The sequence below is a fragment of the Merops nubicus genome, unplaced genomic scaffold (assembly GCF_000691845.1).
Source record: "Merops nubicus isolate BGI_N331 unplaced genomic scaffold, ASM69184v1 scaffold33183, whole genome shotgun sequence".
Lineage (NCBI taxonomy): Eukaryota > Metazoa > Chordata > Aves > Coraciiformes > Meropidae > Merops > Merops nubicus.
In genome coordinates this window covers 1-20,302 of record NW_008597410.1, presented here as the reverse complement: position 1 = coordinate 20,302, position 20,302 = coordinate 1, and the positions used below count along the sequence as shown (strand labels likewise).

The 20,302-nt window shown below is 41.7% G+C and overlaps 1 protein-coding gene across 1 annotated transcript; it reads left to right on the top strand.

Annotated features, from left to right (window-relative positions):
• The first annotated feature begins 418 nt into the window (after positions 1-418).
• On the top strand, positions 419-9,698 carry PSMA3 (proteasome (prosome, macropain) subunit, alpha type, 3). The gene is made up of 10 exons (XM_008936695.1): positions 419-496; positions 717-840; positions 1,605-1,706; positions 1,835-1,908; positions 2,491-2,563; positions 3,506-3,571; positions 6,434-6,480; positions 8,690-8,757; positions 8,896-8,960; positions 9,511-9,698. Exons 1-10 carry the CDS (start codon positions 474-476, stop codon positions 9,553-9,555), a joined length of 687 nt encoding a protein of 228 aa, XP_008934943.1. The 5' UTR covers positions 419-473; the 3' UTR covers positions 9,556-9,698.
• Positions 9,699-20,302: the final 10,604 nt, after the last annotated feature.

Genomic DNA, 20,302 nt, shown 5'->3' with positions numbered 1-20,302 from the left:
TGGGGAGGCCCCTCGAGAGCGGGGGCTGCGCCTGTCTCGGTGCCTGGCACGCGTTTAAGCATAAAACCATAAAAACCCCGCTCATAAGAACCCACGGTTTCAAAACCGGTAAAGTAAAGTGAAAAGGCACACGGGGGGTTCCCGTACCCTTTAAGTGTCGTGTCATGCACGGTGATCGTGGACCCCTGCGAGGCCTGGGTTGCCAGGATTTGACGTGTGGGTAGATCCTGCACTGATGTGGTGACCTGTAGTTTTTGGGGTGTTTTCTGCCCTTCGTGCATCTTAGGTAACAGTCATAAGACTCAAGGCATAAGCCTGTCATGCAGGTGACAGTCTTGCATTTTTACATAAATGAACTTGTGGAAATACTGGGGTATGTATTTTTTTCTGAATAGTGTGTTTTTCTTCTTCAGTATGACCTGTCAGCTTCCACGTTCTCTCCAGATGGCAGAGTATTTCAGGTCGAGTATGCTATGAAAGCTGTGGAGAACAGCAGGTAAGATACAGATATCTGCCTTTCTTTTGAGAGTGTGTCCCTAAGTGCAACAAGAGCTGTCACAGCTCCTAGATCTACAGTGAATTTCTCCTATATTGTCAGTCCTGTTACCTATTTTACACCACACTGGACTTGATGATCTTAAGTGTCTTCTCCAACCTAAACAACCCTATGATTCTACAATTCTGTCTGAGGAACTTAAATCTATCTTGCCTTTCAGTACAGCAATTGGGATCAGATGCAAAGATGGTGTTGTCTTTGGAGTAGAAAAGCTCGTTCTGTCCAAGCTGTATGAAGAAGGTTCCAACAAACGTCTCTTCAATGTCGATCGCCACGTCGGAATGGTAGGGGGCTGTTTAATGCACATCTTCATAAACTGAATCTCCTCAAAAGTAGAAAACTGAATCAGAGAATCAATAAAAAGTACAAAAGGAAAGTCATGTTGATGTTTCTGTGTACAGAGTCAGAAATGCCAGTGGTTTTGGGTTGTTTTATTTTATTCTTTTCTGCATACGTATATATAATTAACATCTAAATTTAAAATAGAGGATATCCATGTTTTACACTGTTTGAAATTTTTTGAAATGCTTTTTGGCATCCCAGCTGGTCAAACTTGAACATAAATATAAGCATAAGTGTTCCAGTGATACTTTTTTATTGACAGATAAGGTGTGTTAAGGGGAAAACATGCTGCATGCAAGATTCTCTTCTCAGCAGTGCAGGAGTTGGTGGAATTCAGTAAAAACTGACATGTAGATTAGTGGCTATCCCATAATGGTGATGTTGGGGTGATGTCACGTGGTGGCTGCTGTATAACAGAAATGTGAAACTATCTGTTAAATACATATTATACAAAGTATTGGTTGGGTCGGTGTCATCACAGCAAAGCAGGGAATAGATTTTCCTAGAGAACAATTCTATTCTGTAGTTGATATAATCTTGACACGTTTTGAGCTTGCTAGCAGATGGATAGTGACTGAACTCACTTGTGGTCATAGCTGGAGTTGAGTAGAGCTGACAGCTGGGTCACATAGTTAGACTTTGGTCCCTGGGCTTTGTTGTGTCACTGGAGGGGCTGTGGCCTGGCTGCTGACCAGTCTCATTGCAGGCAGTGGCAGGACTGCTGGCAGACGCTCGTTCTTTGGCAGACATAGCTAGAGAAGAGGCTTCCAACTTCAGATCTAACTATGGATACGATATTCCACTGAAGGTAAGGAACTGGTGCAGGTCACACAGGATTTCTGGCTTTTAGTTTTGGCCTAGAGAATTACATTTATTACTTGAGCTTTACTTATACCTGCCAGTAAAGCTCTCCTCTCTCTCCTCTTCTCCACGCAGCACCTGGCAGAGCGGGTGGCCATGTACGTGCACGCATACACTCTGTACAGTGCTGTCAGGCCCTTTGGCTGCAGGTAAACCTTCAAACATACCCATATTTGCAAGGACCTTTTTGGTTTCACAGTTGGAACTATTTGGGTTGCCTTGCTTTTTTTAAACTTTGAATTGGTGACCTACAATTCATCTCAAACAGATTCCCTTCTCCTTTCTTTTTCTGTTTAAAACCTCAGGGGAAGAACTCAGATATGTGTAACAGGGCACTCAGCTTCTAACACAGATTGCCACTTTGCCCCTCAATTCTGAAGTTTAAGTGTTGATGCTGTTAAGACTATGACAGTGAGGAAAGCAGAACTTTCCTCTGCAATTATCCTGCTTGCCCTGGTAGCTAAAGAGCAGGTTACAACCACTGTGCAGTTTTAGTACAAAGGGAGTGAAAAACTGAGATTTGCTGTCTAGTTACAGATAGATAAACTGCTTCTGGTAGCTTGCCAGTGCTGGGCTGTCACGGTTGCACTAAACTGTTCCAATTGCATAACAGAATGTAGCAGGACAGAAGGAATTCTGCTCCAGGAGGAACACAGGAAGCCTGAGCTGGTGTAGTCTAATTCTGTGCGTGTTGGTAGAAGAAATGTTTCTAATTTCACATTTCCCTCCAGTTTCATGTTGGGCTCCTATGATGAAGATGATGGTGCACAACTGTACATGATTGACCCATCAGGAGTTTCATACGTGAGTATCCCAAAAATATTTCCCTCATGGCATAAATTCCCGTCTCAAAAGTTCCTAGTTAGGAAGAGAGTCAGTGCTGTCCCAAAAGAGCTGTTCACTTTTCTCTTTTTGCTTGGGAAGGTCTCTGGTGAATCACTGCCTAAAAGGAACAGTGGGATTTTGCTGATTTGTGTGTTCTTGTTAAACACACACTGTGTATTTCTTTGAAGTACTGTCTTCATGAAACTAGTTTTAAAGCTTTTCTCTCAGGAATTCAGGAGCTCCTTTCACCTGGCTATAGCCAATGAAAAGTCCCAAAAGGGCAAGTTTTGGAGTGCCACCCCATTGACAAAACACTTTAGATTAGAGAGAGCTGCTACTCTGACACTGGCTGCTAGCAGCAAGTCAAAGCAAAAGAGATACTTCTGTTAATTGTTAGTGCTGCCTCTGCAGGCAGGACAATACACAGATTGTACTGAGTTTTTAAATTTTCTTTCAGTCTATCCAGTACCACAGCCGCTGAGGAAAATAGGAGTGCTTAATTTTTATGTGCTTACCCTTCAATGTATTTTCATGGTAGGCAGTTTTGATTTTATTGATCCTGTAGAACTTCTCCAATTCTAGTTTGCTCTTTCATTTACTGTAGTAACAATTAAAAAAAAAATTACCTGTTGCAACAAATTGAGCAGAAACGTGTCTGACCAGGAAAAACAAACAGTACTCTTTTCTGTCCAGGAAAAGAGAAGTACTAAGCACTTCTCTTTTCCCTCAACAGCAGTAGTGCTTAATCTAGTAATTGGGTTTTATTCAACAACAGGGGAATGTGCCCCAAGAGAGTACTGAGGTTTACTGTGTATTAACCTCTCACTGTGTGAGTAGGGTGGGAGTTGTCATGCTAAGTGACAGTAAGAACTGTGGTATTTATTAGCACTTAATTTTGTCTCTTTCTTTCTTTGTTTTCAGGGTTATTGGGGGTGTGCCATTGGCAAGGCCAGGCAGGCTGCAAAGACAGAGATAGAAAAACTTCAGGTATGACGTTACGGTTTTGTTGTGCTGTTTCAAGACATGGTCCTAGCTGCTTACGTGACCTTTTTGGAAGCCTAAAGCATCTAAAATTCAGGAGAAGCAGATGGAATATTCCCTTGTATATCCTAGGGTGGTACTGCCTCTGTAGCAGCAGGATTTCTCAAGTCTTGCCCCTGGGCAGTGGGGAGTCTGTAGGGAGTGCACAGGTTTAAACCAGGAAGCATGAACTTGCTCTCCCATGCACACCAGCCAGCAAAGTCCTTGAATGGCTATCGAAGTGTAACTGAGTGTTTAGTTGTGAATTAAAACCTTAGGGCAGCATTGTGCAGGGTGGTCTCTGTGTTCTCTTCCAAAGGTTTCAGATGATCATTTGTTTAAAAAGCTAAAAAAGCTGGTCTTGTTAAGGATGAGGGGTGGAGGGAGCACACAAACAGTTGGCTGCGTAAACAACTCTGTGGAGAGAAGAATACTGGAAGGTGTTATGTCCCTTAGACTGATTTAGAATTATGTTAGAATCCTAGCAGACTTCTGTCTTCCTCTTGTGTTCTGACACCCCTGGAACTGGAGATGGTTAACGTGGGACAAAATCCTACTCCTGGTCTGTCGTGTGTAATTCTTTCTTGAAACTCTGTTAGCATCTTACTCATGGGTTTGGTCTGCAGAAGTACATCACAGCTGCTTGTGGAGAGGTTTGGAGTTTGGATGCTTGTTATGCTTTTAAGAATAGCCTGTTTATGGTGCTGTGGTAACTGAGAAATTACAGGAAAAATTACAGGAAAAATTACAGTGTTCTTAGACTTGATTCACTCAGTCTTGAATCTGGTCAGATGTTTGAATACCAAATAAAAAGTTAGAAGCCTACAAGATCATCTGATCTTGAAACTGGAGTTGTGGCATCTGGGAAATGATAATTTCCATTTCCACGTGCACAAACTGGCAGAAAGATAATGACATGTTGGGGAACATATTCCACCCTTAAAAATTCATTTTCTGGGCAGTGCTAGGATTTTCAGAACCTGCTGGCTTATTGACTGATTTTTTGTACAGCTGAGAAGTGTGTGTATTGCTTGAGCTGTTCAGTGGAGCCTGTAGAAGTTGGTACCTGGAACAGTGGTGTGCCCTGTGGCCTAACTGCATTTGTTTATTTAGTGGCTTGTGTGCAGGATGTCTCCAGTAACACGTGTGGTCTGGTCCCAGCAGTGGCAGCAAGTCCACTCTGGCACGCTGATGCTTCTTGTTAACTGTAGACTGGGCAGGTTTCCAGGTCAGAGTTAGCTTGGCAGAGATCAATCTGTCAAAACTGAAGTGGATAAAAGACAGAAGTACAAAAGCTTTTGTGAGGTGATACCACCTACAGTGGCCTGTCAGCTAAGATCTGTTCCCGTGGAGGGTGCTGCAGGTGGAAAGTGAAGAGGTGAGCAGATAGTCAAAGCCTGAAACCTGCCTCACAGGTGGGCAGAGCAGGTTCTGTATCTGCACCTGGGAGGGGACACAGTCCAGGGGAGCCTCGTTACAGCTGTGGGAGAACCTGTGGTCGTGTGGAGAGTGTGGGGATCTCTCCATCTCTTGTACAGCATTTCTCATGCAGCTCCAACACTGCGTACAACTTTCTGGTCTATGGACATAATCATAATTAATGCCTGTGATAAACTGTGACAGTGTTTACTCTTACTGTCTGCAGAATGAACACACCTGGGATGGGAAAAGGATAATGGCAAAAAGCAAATGTACTTCAGTTTTCTCTCCTGTAAATAGGCATGACAGTAGCAGACCTTTGGGGTTTCCTATCTGCTGACTTCACATGCATCATTGCACACAGTGACTTACAGGCCTGTGTGGCACAGGTTACTCTGGTGCACAGCAGCCAGTGCTGTGTGTGTTGTGGCTCAAGTGTCACTAACATCAGGGCTGGGGCAGTGGGTCTTTGGTGAGGAAAATTCCTGGGACAGGACTGTGATGGCCTGTCTGACTCGCCAGGCGTGGGCACGTCTGCTCTGGCCCACTGCCTGCTGTGGGTGTGTGCTTCACCCCTGAAAGGGCTGTGACACTCAGCATCAGCAAAGCACCTTTGTCCTTAATTCTTTCATCAGTGTCCCAGAACTATCTTCCATACCGTGGTTTCAAAAACATTTTGAGAATTGGAAGAGATGATACAAAATATAGAAGATATTAATACTGCATACTCCAGAAGAGTTGACAGGCAAGAGGTTCGACCTCCAAAACCTAAGTTTATTATGTCATGGAAACTGGCACCAGACTTTTGTTTAGATCAACTGTGAAACTTTCAAAAGGCTGTGATGTAACAGTGAGAAAATATAAAATGAGGTGCTGATAACCTTGCTCAGGCATGCAGGTGCTTGTTAAGACTGGAACAATATTCTCCTGTTAGGGCATTATTTAAAATAAGTCAAAATTGCTTGTATAAAATGCTGATAAGACCAAAAGTGTTACTATACTGCCTAGAAAGAATGAGAATATCACACATGAAAGAATGGTGCTTCTCTCTTGTTGTACATGTGGTTATTTTATGTCAGTTGATCATAAAGCATTTAAGAACAAGTCAAGCATTTACAATGCCAAGATTTATCTGTTCAGCTTCTAACCCTCTAGCTGATGAGTGTTTTAAACTGGCCAAGTTGCCACATAACACTTTCATAGAATCTTTCAGCTGTAAAATTCTTCACTAGAAGCATGACTTCCATGTAGCAGGCTGAAAGACTCATCGTAGAGAATAAATCTGGTTCTAGTCTTAACTTTTTGTTACTTTTATCACTGCTGCTCATTAGGCATGTGTGCAGCCACTCATGCTGGCCTTGTGGAAAGGGAAAACTGTCTTCTCTTAAGCTGTGTATTTTTTGTCTGCAGATGAAAGAAATGACCTGCCGTGACGTTGTTAAAGAGGTTGCAAAAATGTAAGTCTCCAGCCGGTTTTTCCAACTCGGTAAAGTCTGTCCTGGTGAGCTTGCTGTGGTTTCAGACTGAAGCTGTTCCTTTTAAATTGAGTGCCAGGCTTCACTTCTACTAGATTAGTGCTTGTGCTGACTCTTAGTAGCTTCTGTTACTAATATTTTTGCTCTTCTTGTGAGATGAGATATGTTACTCTGTACTAAAAGATGCCAAAGGATGTGAAAAGTACAGCTTTTGATCTCATCTGCTATTTTTTATAGGTGCAACTTGTAGCAGCAATGGATTAAAAGTTCAATTGTCTGAATATAGTCACTGGTTTTAAAATACATAAACCAGGTGACAGATGAGGAAAGCTCCCTGGTGTCCTGATTCTGAGGAATGAGCTTTATGCTTTGTTAGGCAGATTGAACTGTGAACTTGTGCCTCAGACATCAAGTAGCAGCCTAGAAACATTGCTGAGTTCTTTGCCTAAAAAAGGCTCAAGTGCTTGGGAAAGAAGCAGTCTGTCTTTGTTTAGTAGTATATATAGGGTATAGCTGATTTCATTTAAATTACAACACTTGGTATCACATGAAGAGACTGGAAATATTTAATTTGCTGTTTACTTTTGCAGTTTAGGACAAAACATCAGTGATAGAATCGCCTGTAGCCACTAATAGTGTCCCACAGACTCTGTGTGAGGGTAGTGTGTTTACAGGAAAAAAGGTATCATCAAGTAAGTCACTTACTACTGAGGGGGAAAAAAGATACCAGGAAGAGAGGGCTGCTTTAGGTGGAGCCTGAATTAGCCAGTACTAAACTATCTTGCAAAGACTTTGTGAATTAGTATCTCTTCAAACAAATACAAGTATCCTTCCAGGCATCCACAGCACTTCACTCTAATGCACGTGTTCTGTGCCTGTGACAAATTTAATACTCTGCAGCCTCACATCTGATCTCCAGCGTTTTATGGCTATTGCTGAGGAGGTTACAAAGAAGTAACAAATTTGCTTCTGTCATTGGTGTGCAGGATGTGAGTTTGTTTCAGAGTCTGTGCCCCAGGCTGTCATGGCAGCAGCTAGAGGAAGGAATCTGTGGGATCTGTTCTTGAAACATAGCAAGGACCTCAAAGCAGTTCTAAAATGGCACAAATTTCTCAGCTCAAATTCAGCTCCTCAGAAGCATTTAGCAAGATAGCAAAGATCTTTTTTTTTACTCTCCACTCTCGGCTAGTATTTTAGGGTTATGATTCCTTGGAGAGCTTGTAATGGTCACTTTGTTGCAAAAAGCTTGTAGCCTACAGATGGTCATGGGCAAGGATCAGTAAGTGCAGTCCAACAGTGACACCAGTGAAGGGTGCCAGAAGGACACAAGCACATAGTGCTATTTCCCTGGACACCAACATTAACTTGTCAGACTTTACGGGACGTGCTTAGCATGGTGCTGAAGGTATCCTGCCTTCCTCCAGTGGCTCCCAGCTTTCTGTGTTGGCTAGCAATAGGTGGTAGTTTTTGGCTTTTGACCTTCTAAGGCTTTCAGAAAGAGCAAGGATTACAACCTTCTCAGCAGGTGAAGCCACAGGTGGCTCTGAGCTGTTTTGAGGTCACCTTAGGGGTGTTATGGTTCATTCACATGTTCTGCCACTAAGGACTGAATCCTACAGTGCAGTAACATCAGTGTCACTGTGCCAGTGTAACATTTTTATCCCACAGACTAAGGTGGGGTTTTCCTAGTCAGGATGGTGCTCTGTCTGCTGTGAGGCCACTTGTGGATTCAGTTCAGAATATCATCCTTTGCCATACAAATGGGACTCTGGAGATCTATGTACAGGCTTCTGATTGGGCACAAGATGCTGTGGTGGTGGGATATAGTCTGAAGTGTAAACTGAAATAAGATTGACTAGAGAAATACAGGACACTCCTAACTCTTCCAGCTCATCTTGCAGAAGCAGGCAGTGATGATGTAGCCTTAGTTCTGCAGTATTTGAATCTTAATATTTGTTCTAATTATGACAACTTGAACATCTCAACTTGCATCTTACCTGGAATCATCTAATGTATGGTTACATTAGCAATCAAGTCTGGAAAATTATGATAGTTTTGTGTGAGAGGGCAGAGGAGAAAGCATGGGGAGAACATCTATTAACCATAGAAGAGTATTTCAACAGAAGAAATCTGTGAAATGAATAAAGTGTATTTAGTCTTTTCTAATCTGTACTTTCTCTGTTCCTTCCAGAATCTACATAGTTCACGATGAAGTAAAGGATAAAGCTTTTGAGCTGGAACTCAGCTGGGTTGGAGAAAGTAATGCATTTCCGTCATTTCTATAAACACTATAGAGAATTTATAGCTTTCTGTAACTGAAGTAAAACATTGCTTCTTAGTCATTTTGTCAAGGTCTTTCTGTGAATTCTACTTAAGATATACTCTTTTTATTTGCAGTAACCAATGGAAAACATGAAATTGTTCCCAAAGACATCAGGGAAGAAGCAGAGAAATATGCCAAGGTAAGGTCTGACTGAAGCGTTGTCTCAGTGCTTCACTTGCCAAGTCTAGAGCAGGAGGAACTAAGTGAAGGTGAGGTGCCTGCTGCTGTGATGGCTGGAGAACGTGCAGGTACCACACACATCACTGCAGCACTGGCTGATGTTCTCTGAAGGGAGAACAGTGAAGTCTGTGGTGTAATCCAGGGACAGTTCTTGGTTCCAAAAGCAGTGCAGTTCAGCAGGCTTGCCCAGGTGGTGTGTTTCTCCTTTAAAGTAAATGTATCAACTCTTCCAACAGTGCTATGAGCAAGTAGGAGAGGTAGTAACTCATGTTGCCTGGAACAGTTTTTAAAGATAGCCAGCTGGAGAATTCCAGCATTTGAGAGCTTTGCATTTCCTTTAAGAGTAATGATGGTGCTCAGTATGACCTCCTAAAGATACAAACTAGCCTGTGAACACCAGGCCTTGGACAGATTGAGGGCATTGTGAAGCTACAGCAAAACTCATATTATAGGCTGACTTATAAAATGGCTGTTAATGTTTTTTAATTAAACTTTCTTTTTTAAAACAGGAATCTTTGAAAGAGGAAGATGAATCAGATGATGACAATATGTAACACATTGTTACTTCAAGACAAGTTCAGCTTTTCTTAACTTAGGACAGGTTTGTTTGTATGTAGGAAGCGTGGGATGCTATTGTGTACTTGTTGGAAGAAACTGAGTGACCAACTTGCACTAATAAATTTTCCATTTTACTGTCTGTTAGCTTGTATTTCAAGAGAGCATAGGCCAGCATCATCAGGAAACAACTGCACTCTATCAAAACAGACATTGAGAAGGAAAGATATCACCAGGCTGCTGTTGCTGCTTCTTACTATAGCACTCTGTCTGAGCCAGGCCAGGTACAGGAAAACAATCTGCTTAGAAATTTAACAAATCTCTTGTTTATATTGCAGAGTTTAATATTAATAATTAGTACATGGTTACTTTGATTAACCAATACCACGATTTGGATTTCATTGATAGCCACAGTCTGTGACAGCTCTTGTGACAGTAGAAGAGATAAGAACATACCTGAGTATAAAACAGCTGTTTTTTTTTTTTTTTTACCAGCTAGCATGCTTCTATTTGATCCAAAATTCCTTTTAATAATAAGGTCCAGGGAACATTAGATTTCTACTCCAAAAGGATTCTCATTTCAGAAGAAAAACTACTGCAAACATCCCATGACAGCTATTTTTGTAGCCTTAACCTAGTTGCAGTTCCAACTGGGAGAGCCAATGAGACAACCACACTGCACTTAACAAGTAACGTACTAATTTCAAGCTAGTTTCTTAAGAATGCTTAATTATACATTTGTGCAGTAGCTGTTGTAATGTTTCACTTAGCCCATACCCAGTTAACAATATTTGCTACTAAGAATTAGTATTTGCTTGTTGCTGTGTCAATCAGTGGAAGTTGAGCAGGGGAAGAAATCTTCTGAAAAAGAAGGAAGTGGCTTTCCTAGCTACTTGTGGCAATAGTGACCACAAGACGACTTTAACTTTGATTAAATGTTTAAGACCATATTTTTTTTCTTCCTAAATATATAGCGCTGAGGCAAATCACTTGGTGAAAGCAAAGCTCAGAAGGGCTCAAGCTGGATCTGAGATCATTTAAGTCAAGACTAGATGTATTACAGAGTAAGAGAAGAGAAATTAAATCTCAACACACACACACAAAGCTTAATTTTAGCAGAGGCTCTGTTTTAGGTACAGGACTAGGGAAAAAGAAAAAAAAATCATCTAGCTTTATTGTAGACATTCCTTTACCCTCCAGATTTAAAGAGCATCTAGAAGAAGAGTTTGATTTAAGTGCAGAGAACAACAACTGATCAGGTAGCTAAAAAAGATCTGAAAGCTTCCACCAGTCAGTCTCCTGTCAATTCAGCTGTGGGGCATATCTGGAGAAAGTTCTTGAGGCAAAGGATAGCAGGTGCTGCTACTAAAAAATCTTACTACTTCTGAGTAAGCTCTCTCCAAGAGCAGCAACTCTTGTAGCACAAGGGATTAAAGCAGTCCAGCTGGGTGACTTGATGTGGGGCTGCCTGGCACATGTGCAGGTCCAAGGGGAGCCCTAAGAGCAGTGGTCTGGCACAGTGACCTCTGAGGGCTTCCAGAACCAGCCTTTGGCAGCAGAGGCAGCAGGCTCTCCTGCAAAAGCAGGGCTTGGTCCCCTTCCCTAAAATGAAAATGAGTTTTTTATAATTGGTTTGTGAAAATGCATTGCAGGGCTAACAAATAGCCAGGGTCAGAAGTCCCCAGTTGGACATGTGAGCACAGGGTGATTCTTTAACAGTTCCATTCTGATTATTTCTGCCCAAAGCACAGAGAAACTTCAGTTCTAAAGATGCCAGAAAGGCTGGATTAGCCCATGCCAAGCAGCACTTCTTGCTCCAGGCTCCACAAGTAACTGCCTTAGTCCAGGCTCTGGCCATTTATGGGAATACGTAATAGAGCAGAAAGCCCAATACTGACTTGGAATGCATAACTGCAGCTCTTGCCATACTGAAACACTTCTAGCTCAGATTTTTAATGGCATATTCTCTTGCTTAACACTCAAAGCACAGGCTTTAACAGAAATCAAGACTCTACAGCCCAACTCCTCCAGCTTGAAGTCAGCCCTCCATCAAGGAGTATTTCACAAATACACAGATCCAGCAGTGACAGGAGTAGGATGTGCAGCAGGATGCTTCCTCTCCCTTTAAGTCTCATACATCCACTGACTTGTTACTCAGCACCCGATGAATCACTACTCTGATATTTAATAGAACTGGATATGTCACATTCCCTGTTACAATTATTTAGTCAGCAAGTCCACATACAGAAGCACTGTTCTAGAGAATTAAGAAGGGAATTAAGAACTAAGCATAGTTCACTTTGCTGAACTGCAGGTGACAAACATAAAAAAAAAAAGCTCCAGTATCTATTTTACTTATGTAAACCTCTTTGATTGCACCAGGACAGATTTTAGGATATCCGACTGGACTTGCAGAGTTCTCAAATCAAGTTCCATTGCATCAGGATAATCAATTTTCATTGTTTGAACTACCCTTACATGGCCATAAAAATTACTGTTTGGGTAATAGCTTCATTACAACTGATTAGTAGATGAAATTACGATAGGAGTGAGCTGTTATAAGCTAACAGATACCCGTAGGGTTATCTCTGAAGGAAATACAACTAATGTGTACTTGGTGCTGACTCTCAGAAAGGAAATTTTTCCAACAGAATGTCTCGTGCAGATCTGAAGTATGCCAAGCATCGGGTCATTTTTTACTTCCTCATCACCCAAAATAGCTCAATGGCCTGAGGTTAAAAGCACCCCATGTACTGGAAGTGTGACTGTGCACACAGACAGGCTGCTGCTGGAGATGTTATCTGCCTCTACAGACCATTCACCACCCGTGAGGAGGGAGATCTGGAACAACTACAGGTGCTGTTTTGCAAGTCTCTTCCTTAAGATAAAACTAGCCATAAAAGGAACACAAAACAGTGAATTCAGCAATCCATCTGAAGCATTTATCATGACCTTAAAATACCAAGTGCAGTTTCAAGATTCTGAAGAGAAAAATAGTATTAGTTGTCATGACAATTTTGAGCCTGGAATAGCACAAAAGCCCAGTACAGAGGCAGCTCTCTCTCTCCCTCGTTTTTCTCCTGCAGTTGCACACGCCTGTAACACAAGAACTCGCTTTCCTCCACCCACCACGTTTCCAACTCACACACAGCAAGGAAGTTACTTTTACTTAAGAATTGAGGGCTATTTTGAGACACCAACTGCTTGTAACTTTCCATCATAAAAGCCCTTGCTACCTGTGTCCTATTCTACACAGTTGCAGCAAGCAGGTGGTAGAAGAGGTAAGAGTGCAGCTGCACTGTTTGTCCAGTAAATATATTCTAGCACTGGAGAAGGTGGGACCTGCAGCCAAGCTCAAACCAAGTCTCCTATTTCCAGAAGGACTAAGCAACCACCAAGCAGTGTTCTTTCATCTGCTGCACATTGCTATTAAAGGACTCTGAAACAGTTGTTTAAAAAATGGCTCTTACAAGTTGCTGTGCCAACCAAAAATGGGCAACTAGAATAAAGCAGGCAGCAGCATCACATAGTTTATAGTCCAAGCACAGGCATATAATCAGATACAGGAAAAAAATTAAATCCCTGTGAACTCCCCTCTAAAGAGTGTAAAAACTGCCCACTGAAAAAATATCCTTTTAGGTGACATGGTAAGAGGAGCCAAGTAAGAGTTTAGAAAGAACAAGGGGTGCTTTATTGCTGTATAAAGTTAGATATCATTTGGTATATGTGCTGCCTGCATATCCATAATATATTCATTAGGATTCCAATTTCAGCAGATTGATAATAGGTTAAATGACAATAAATTCACCCAGAAGCCAATACATTCCAAATGCACGCACACACACACACAAAAACCCACAACCCACCCAAGTGATGCCTAAGTTGTTGGAAGCAAAATTTATCTTGCTTGCAGGGCTTTTAGAAAGGCAGGAAGTCTGCTCGTTTCATTGTCCTGGGGAAGGTCAGAGATCTACGACAGACTACATTAACAGGTGTCAAGAGCAGTGGAGGAAGTGCCAGATGACCTGAACAGAATGCTTACAAAGCTCCAATTCTAGGGGTTTCCAGAGCCCACGACTTGAGGCTATTTTTCCCCCAAATGCTTTTCTATATACAGCAGGAGTAGAAACAAATCCAAAATGCTGTTTTAAGAGGCAGAATCAAAATGTAGCTTACTGTGTCTTCTGTCAGTCAGTGGGTTTGACAATCAGCTACTTCCCCCAGCCAAACGTTTGTCTCTGTGCTCACACCAGTTTTGCCCTCAAGTGCTGCTTGCAAGGAGGAGATCACTCCCACAATAACAACAGATCTTTCATTGATCCAGAATAACAAAACTCTCCAAAAAGATTAATGTTTTGTTATTCCAGAGTTCTGGATGTCCCACAGCATGGCTCATTTCAGTGGTTCTGTTTACAGCTGTACTGGTGTAACTAAAAGGGTGACTGACTATGCAGAAGCACATCCCTGAAGGTACAAACCTCCTGCCAACAGTACAGCCTTGCAATTAAATTCCCAGGTTAAGTCCATTGCAGAGTGTTGACTGGTCAGCCAACTCCCTGGCCACCTGGAAAAGAGCTACGTGTAACAATAGCCTTCAAACAATACTCACAAATAAAAAGTGTCTCCTGAAAATAGTGGCTAAGAAAAAAATTCAGGTTTTATTTACTAACCAAACCATATTCTCAGCAGCTATTTATACTTAAAACCATTTAATTCAAGAGACTGAGGGCATTAAAACTATTAGAAAAGAATCAATATTGACCAACTGCAGTTGTGTTAGCTGAGGCTGAAAAAGCGAGTTAACCCGAAGTGATTAAAGTCATTTGGACAGGAAAAGCCCCAGAAGAAAGGCCATGTCACCATGCTTTCTTCTGCTGGTTAGCCATGCTTTGCATGGTTCTTGTAGTGCTTCCAGAAGTGTGCTGGGCCAGATGCTATTAGGGGCACACACACTGCTTTCTGGGGTTGAGCTACACGGCAAGACTGCACACCTACAGCCCGAAATCTCTTGGATCCTTGTTTTAATCAATGGCTTATCAGTGCTGACAAGCTGGAGTGACACCTGTGCTGGCAGGTGGCCCATGTCCAAGGACTCACCATCTGAATTAGAACACTATTTTTTATCTCTGCAAGTAAAGGAAGGTATTTTAGTAAAAATCCAAATTGAGCAAGCCACTTACCAGCGTCTGGAAAAGCCTGTGTCAATGCAAACACTGCTCTGAACAGCTTTGTTTTCTTCTCATACTTTTTACAATGGTTACTTCTCCAGCAAGAACTCTTGTCAGGGCAGAGGAAGCCTTCTGAGACAGAAACTAGCAACAGGCTGTGTGAGGAAGATCCTTACTTCAGACCGGCCACGACACGTCACTCAAAACTACTTCTGAAAAACAAGAAAACCTTGGATCTGTCAACACTGGTATTGAGAAACTAATCCAGCCAGAGTTAGTTCTCTTTGCCAAAGTGAAACAACAGCCTATTTCAGCTCTCCAACGTCAGCAGCAATCATCATTTTATATATGGAGAGCATCAGACACCTATGCCTTCAGTATAATTTACTCCCAGTCTGGTATCACAAAAGGCTGAAAAAGTGACCATGCTGTTGCGCCAAAGCAGATATCAGAAGTTAAATATTTAAGGAGGAATACTTGTTTCAGATGCTTAGCTCATTCTGGAGATTGTGGTAAAGTTTGTCAAATATAACATGCAATCTCAATTCAAAGTTAAAACTTCAAAGACTTTTTTTTCTCCTGTTAGTTTTTATAGCAAAGAAATACGTAACTGCCACGCACAAAAACAGGGGGGGTGCATTAAAGTTTTATCCTGTGTGTTCGATTTTGATGAAAAGTTACTCCAGCAGCAGTATTTATAAAACAAGACTTGACTCTGTCAGGAAGAATACAGACTACGCAGAGATTCAGATGCAAGTTTATATGTTCTCAATTTAAGTTTATTTCAGGAATACTAAAACCGTATTTGCTCTGTAGACTGGGGACTGATTTTATTTACACAGAAAACCACTTCCCCCAAAAACCATCTCTTCTTACCTTCTAAGATCAAAACTTCCACAGATAAAATGTTTACATCAGGAATAATGTCTATAGCTCAGAAGCCAGGAGAAAAAGCTACATACTGTGGAGATAATTCAGAAGCCAGTTTAAAAAGTACCAAGTTTTAAAACTAAAGTTTACAGCACTGGGATGGCTGATGCACTAACACAGCCCAGATGTGAACGTGCACAGGAAACGTTTCAAGCAAGCACTAACCAGAGTCTTGTGCTGCTCACCAAACAAGTTTATGAATAAACTCTGAAACAGGAGGTTTGATTACTCACTAACGACAGGTATATCTAATCCTTCCCCTTCACTGCTGGCACTCAAAGACAAACTGGTATTTTTCACTGTGTGCAAAGATGCTTCTCCTTCAGCAGTCACACAAAATAACACCCTGAACAGCAACTAAATTCTCATTCGACTTCAACCATCTACTTAAGAGTTTTGCAAGATGGACTGATCACCTGACTGCAGGTGACAACAACCAAGGTCCTTTGCCACATCTGAATTAAAGGTGCTGTACAAACCTTCAGCTTCTCTGTGGTACTTTGCACTGTTGTTTTGCAATGCTGAACGACTTCTCCAATGTGGCTGCAACAGCCTCACAACTGTCACTAGTGTGACCAGCTTGTAGCCCTTAGAAATAGTACAAGATATTAAGTGGATTTGTAATGAAATTCTGGATCTTGCATCCTTTTGCCAGGCAACAGGAGAGAAAGTGAACATCTACACCCGGATAATTTAACAGGATGTGACAAAACATGCAAAAACTGGCTTCAGAATCTAATCTTAAGTAAGTCCTGGGAACAGGCACCCTTCTTCCATAGTTGCTGAATTAGCTAACATTAACATTTGATACAAATATGTTCACTATCATAATAGAAAATTACATACCAGAAAGAATAAAAATAGTCTCTTACAACACAGCTCTTACTCTATCCAAACACGAGATTACCAAATCAGTCTTAAAAAAAAAAAAGGGAACATTTCACATTTGGAATTAGAAGACTGCACGTTCCATGCCAAAACGCCCCCGCACAGCTCACAGGCTGGGATGAAAGCAGCAGTGACATCAGCTGAGAACTAAAACCTCCTCTCTTGCTGCTAGGCTGCTAATAACACACATCAGTCAGTGCATCACTGATCTCTGCACGTGTTTTATAACACACGGGACTGTAGTTAAGAACTGCAGCCACAAAGCACAACAAAGTCTGGACAGTTTGTTCAGTAGCAGTGGGACCACTTCTCCCTGGAGATCCCTGAAGCTGCTAACAAAAGCCACCCTGACAAGTGGAGCATCTAACATCATTTTACTGGTCCTCCTGGAAAAAGCCACTACAAAGTGAGCATTATTGTTAACTTCAGAGCTCAGAGGGAACCCAATTCTGAGATTCTTTCCTCACACAAGTATCTACAACAGAGTACTTGATGCTGTCAACATTTCCATGATGATTCACACCCAGAAGAGCGGCTGCACTGCTGCAAAACATACTCAGAGCAGACTCAAGAAGCCACTGCTGAACTTCAGGATATAATGCCCTGATTCAGGCTTCCCAAGGGCTGGTAAACTGTGTCCTCTCCAGCAGCAACACTCAAAAGGAAATTATGAAAACCAGCAGGCACAGCTATGTTTGAGTAACTAAATAGCCATTTTTCTCAACGTGAGGACAGGAATGTCCCAGAACTGGGGAAGCTGTAGGCAAACATTTAGAACTAGCAGGTGGCTTAGTTGGGGGTTTTTGTTTTCTCTCTCTCACACACACACACTAATAACTAGGAAGGAACTTCTTGCTCAAAGTCAACAGCAAAGCACAATTTTCTCCATGACTTGAAAAGATTTGACCTTTCATTTTTATAATCCAGGTATTACTGACTGAACTCTTCCCTTGTCAAGCTTACAACCATTGAGATTTTTTTCCTTTATACCTGCATTCTAAGTACTTCCTAACATCTTACCCCACACTTGTCTGAGCAGTTTGCAATCACTTAAGATAATAAAGCTTTGTGGGAAGCATACATCTAACCTTGACTTCTACAGAAATACAGCAGTTCCACACACAGGTTCTGAACCACAAGGCAGATGCTTGCTCAGCCACCACAGGAAAAATGTCACTTTAAGAATAGAAACACTCACAGGAAGAACATTTTAAAAAAAAAAACAAACTAAACATTTGAGACAAAAATAACAGAAGCTAAGTCTCCTGAACACTTACAAAGTCTGACAGAGTAGCACAGTGTTTCATTACCTGCAAAGCTCGGTGTCAGAACAAGAATCAAGACTTTTAATATTTCTACAATATTTTCACTGTGTTTCTGTGTGCATCCTGAGTTCTTTTATCTCCATGTAAATGCAGTATGTGAAGAGCAATGTAACTACTGAACAGAATTAAAACCAGTATTTATTATTCCAGAAATCTCTGATTATTTTGTCTTTCTTTTCAAAGAAGCCACATGATACGTTCAACAGGTTTATTTGGCTACTTACTGTGCTATTCTTATAAAGAATATTTTAAGATACATTCCTATATTTGCCTTTTTTTTCTATTGAGTGCCACATATACAGAAGACTTTGGGCAAAATTTCTGTACACTCTGCAAACCAATACACCAAAGACATTTTAAAGTACATGATTTTTTTTCTAATTTCCTTAGAGCTATCACCCAAGCTCTAGAATTACACATGACCAAAGACCACTGTCATGCTTAGAGAGCCTCGATGCTTCTGTGTTGTTTTTCAGTTAAGAAGCCTGGTGGTAATTTGCACAAGCTGAGACCAAAATGTGTATTTCCTGCACTGCATCTACAAGGCCCGTGGTGCTAGAAAGTGCAGATAATACAAATACTGCTGCTTTGAACAATGATGTTTATAAAGTTTTTCTACCTTACAGCATGTCTATTTACAGACAGATTAGATACTATAAAGACTTACTACAATAGTCTCACTCTAGAGGTGCTACAGTGTTAACTTTGTGAAGTTAACAGAGTGGCTCATGATAAAGCTGCTCTCAGCAGAGAGGTCCACTGCTCATTTCAACTGTTTCCCTAAAAGGGATCCCACTGGGAGCTGGGGCAGAGCTGCAAAGGATCCAGTTCAGCCAAGCTGCCTTCAAGTCTCAGGGCCAGCTAACACTGACACACATTTAGGATGTCAAATTTCAGTATCACAAGGTAACTTTGAGTCCTGAAGTTCATATTGCAGTGAAAAGTTATTTGAAAGGAAAATTAAACCCTTTCTCTTCTCTGGCATGCCAAAAGCCTGGATTTTTCATTCTCTTATGCTAGACCTCATCCCCAGGCTGGGTGAGAAAGTTAAGGCTCTCTGTGGAGCTGCCTAGCGAGGCACTCCTGGGTGCTTTAAATACCATAAAAGAACAAGTCACCTCTGCTGCTGAGTGGCTCTGTGGGAAGAGGGTCCTGTTGCTCACACTAGCTAGGTGGGTGACGTGCCACAAACCTCCTACGTGTGCTGGCTGTAACAGATACATCCCGGTGGACAGGATTTTTCTGCTAGAAATCAGAAACAAGACCGGTTAGTTTTGCAAAAAATGGTTATTTATTGAGTAGTACTATATTTAGCACAGAGATACAAATCCTGCCTCAAAAAAGCTCACAATCTAAGTCATGGTTTGGCCAATGCATTCTAGATAGAGACCAGCAGTTGACATTCAAAGTAACTTTTTGAAGTTTTGTTAACATCTGGGTTAGATGTAATAAATTCTAAACAATAATTTGCTCTTCAGTTTATCCACTGCACAAAGTGGAACTACAGCACAGAATCAAAGCTCCCTCAGCACTAAATACAGAAACCATTGTATATTTTGCAGATATCCTCAAGCATCTTTATATTTATAATCCAGAACCAAACACTAGAACTCTAGAGGTACCCTTCCTCCATGTCAGACGTTTCCTGTAGTCAACTCTAAACACACCTCATGTGCTTTATGCCTTAGAGAAGCTTCAGAGCTTATCTATACTATATATACACCACTGCTCACTAAACTCCCTAGAGAACCATCCCCTTGCTTGCAGCTTTCCAAAGCATCGATTTAACTAAAAAGTAAGAAAAAAACCCAAAATAACCAAAACCCACTTTCAAACCAAAACTTACACAAACTACAACTAAATTAATAACCCGTTTCTGTCAAATTAGCACAATGGATTTCTTAATGAGACTGGCAGGTCCCTCCACTGTTACTTTAGATAAGGCTAAGGTACTTAGTATTGCAGCTCAGTCACTGCCAAAAAGATGCTTGTTAATTTGTGGGGAAGATAGTGGATCTGCATCAGAGTCGACAATGGAACAAATTTTATAGATGTCAAAATGTGAAACCAAGTATAATTTTATTATAGGCATCAATTAGTAACCCCTATTTAGTAGTGCCAAAGCAAGCCTGAGGCCAAAACCTCTTAAGAGTACCTTTGACAGGTGCCTTGTAAAGCTGCGTCTCCAGAGAACATCCCTCACAGGTACAGGAGGACTGGATAAGACTAAAATCCGCCTCACAGGCCCCCAAAAGCACACAGCACCACCTAAACTAGTCTGGCCGTGTCTCCCCGCGAAGGGGTGACCCGAGCAGCCCGGCAGCGCCATGTGCCGAAGCGACCGGGCGGCCAGAGGCGGCCACGTCCCCCTCCCCGGGCTTCACCCCGACGAGGATAGTTAACGGCGACAGAGCGACGCCTTCCTCCACGGGAAG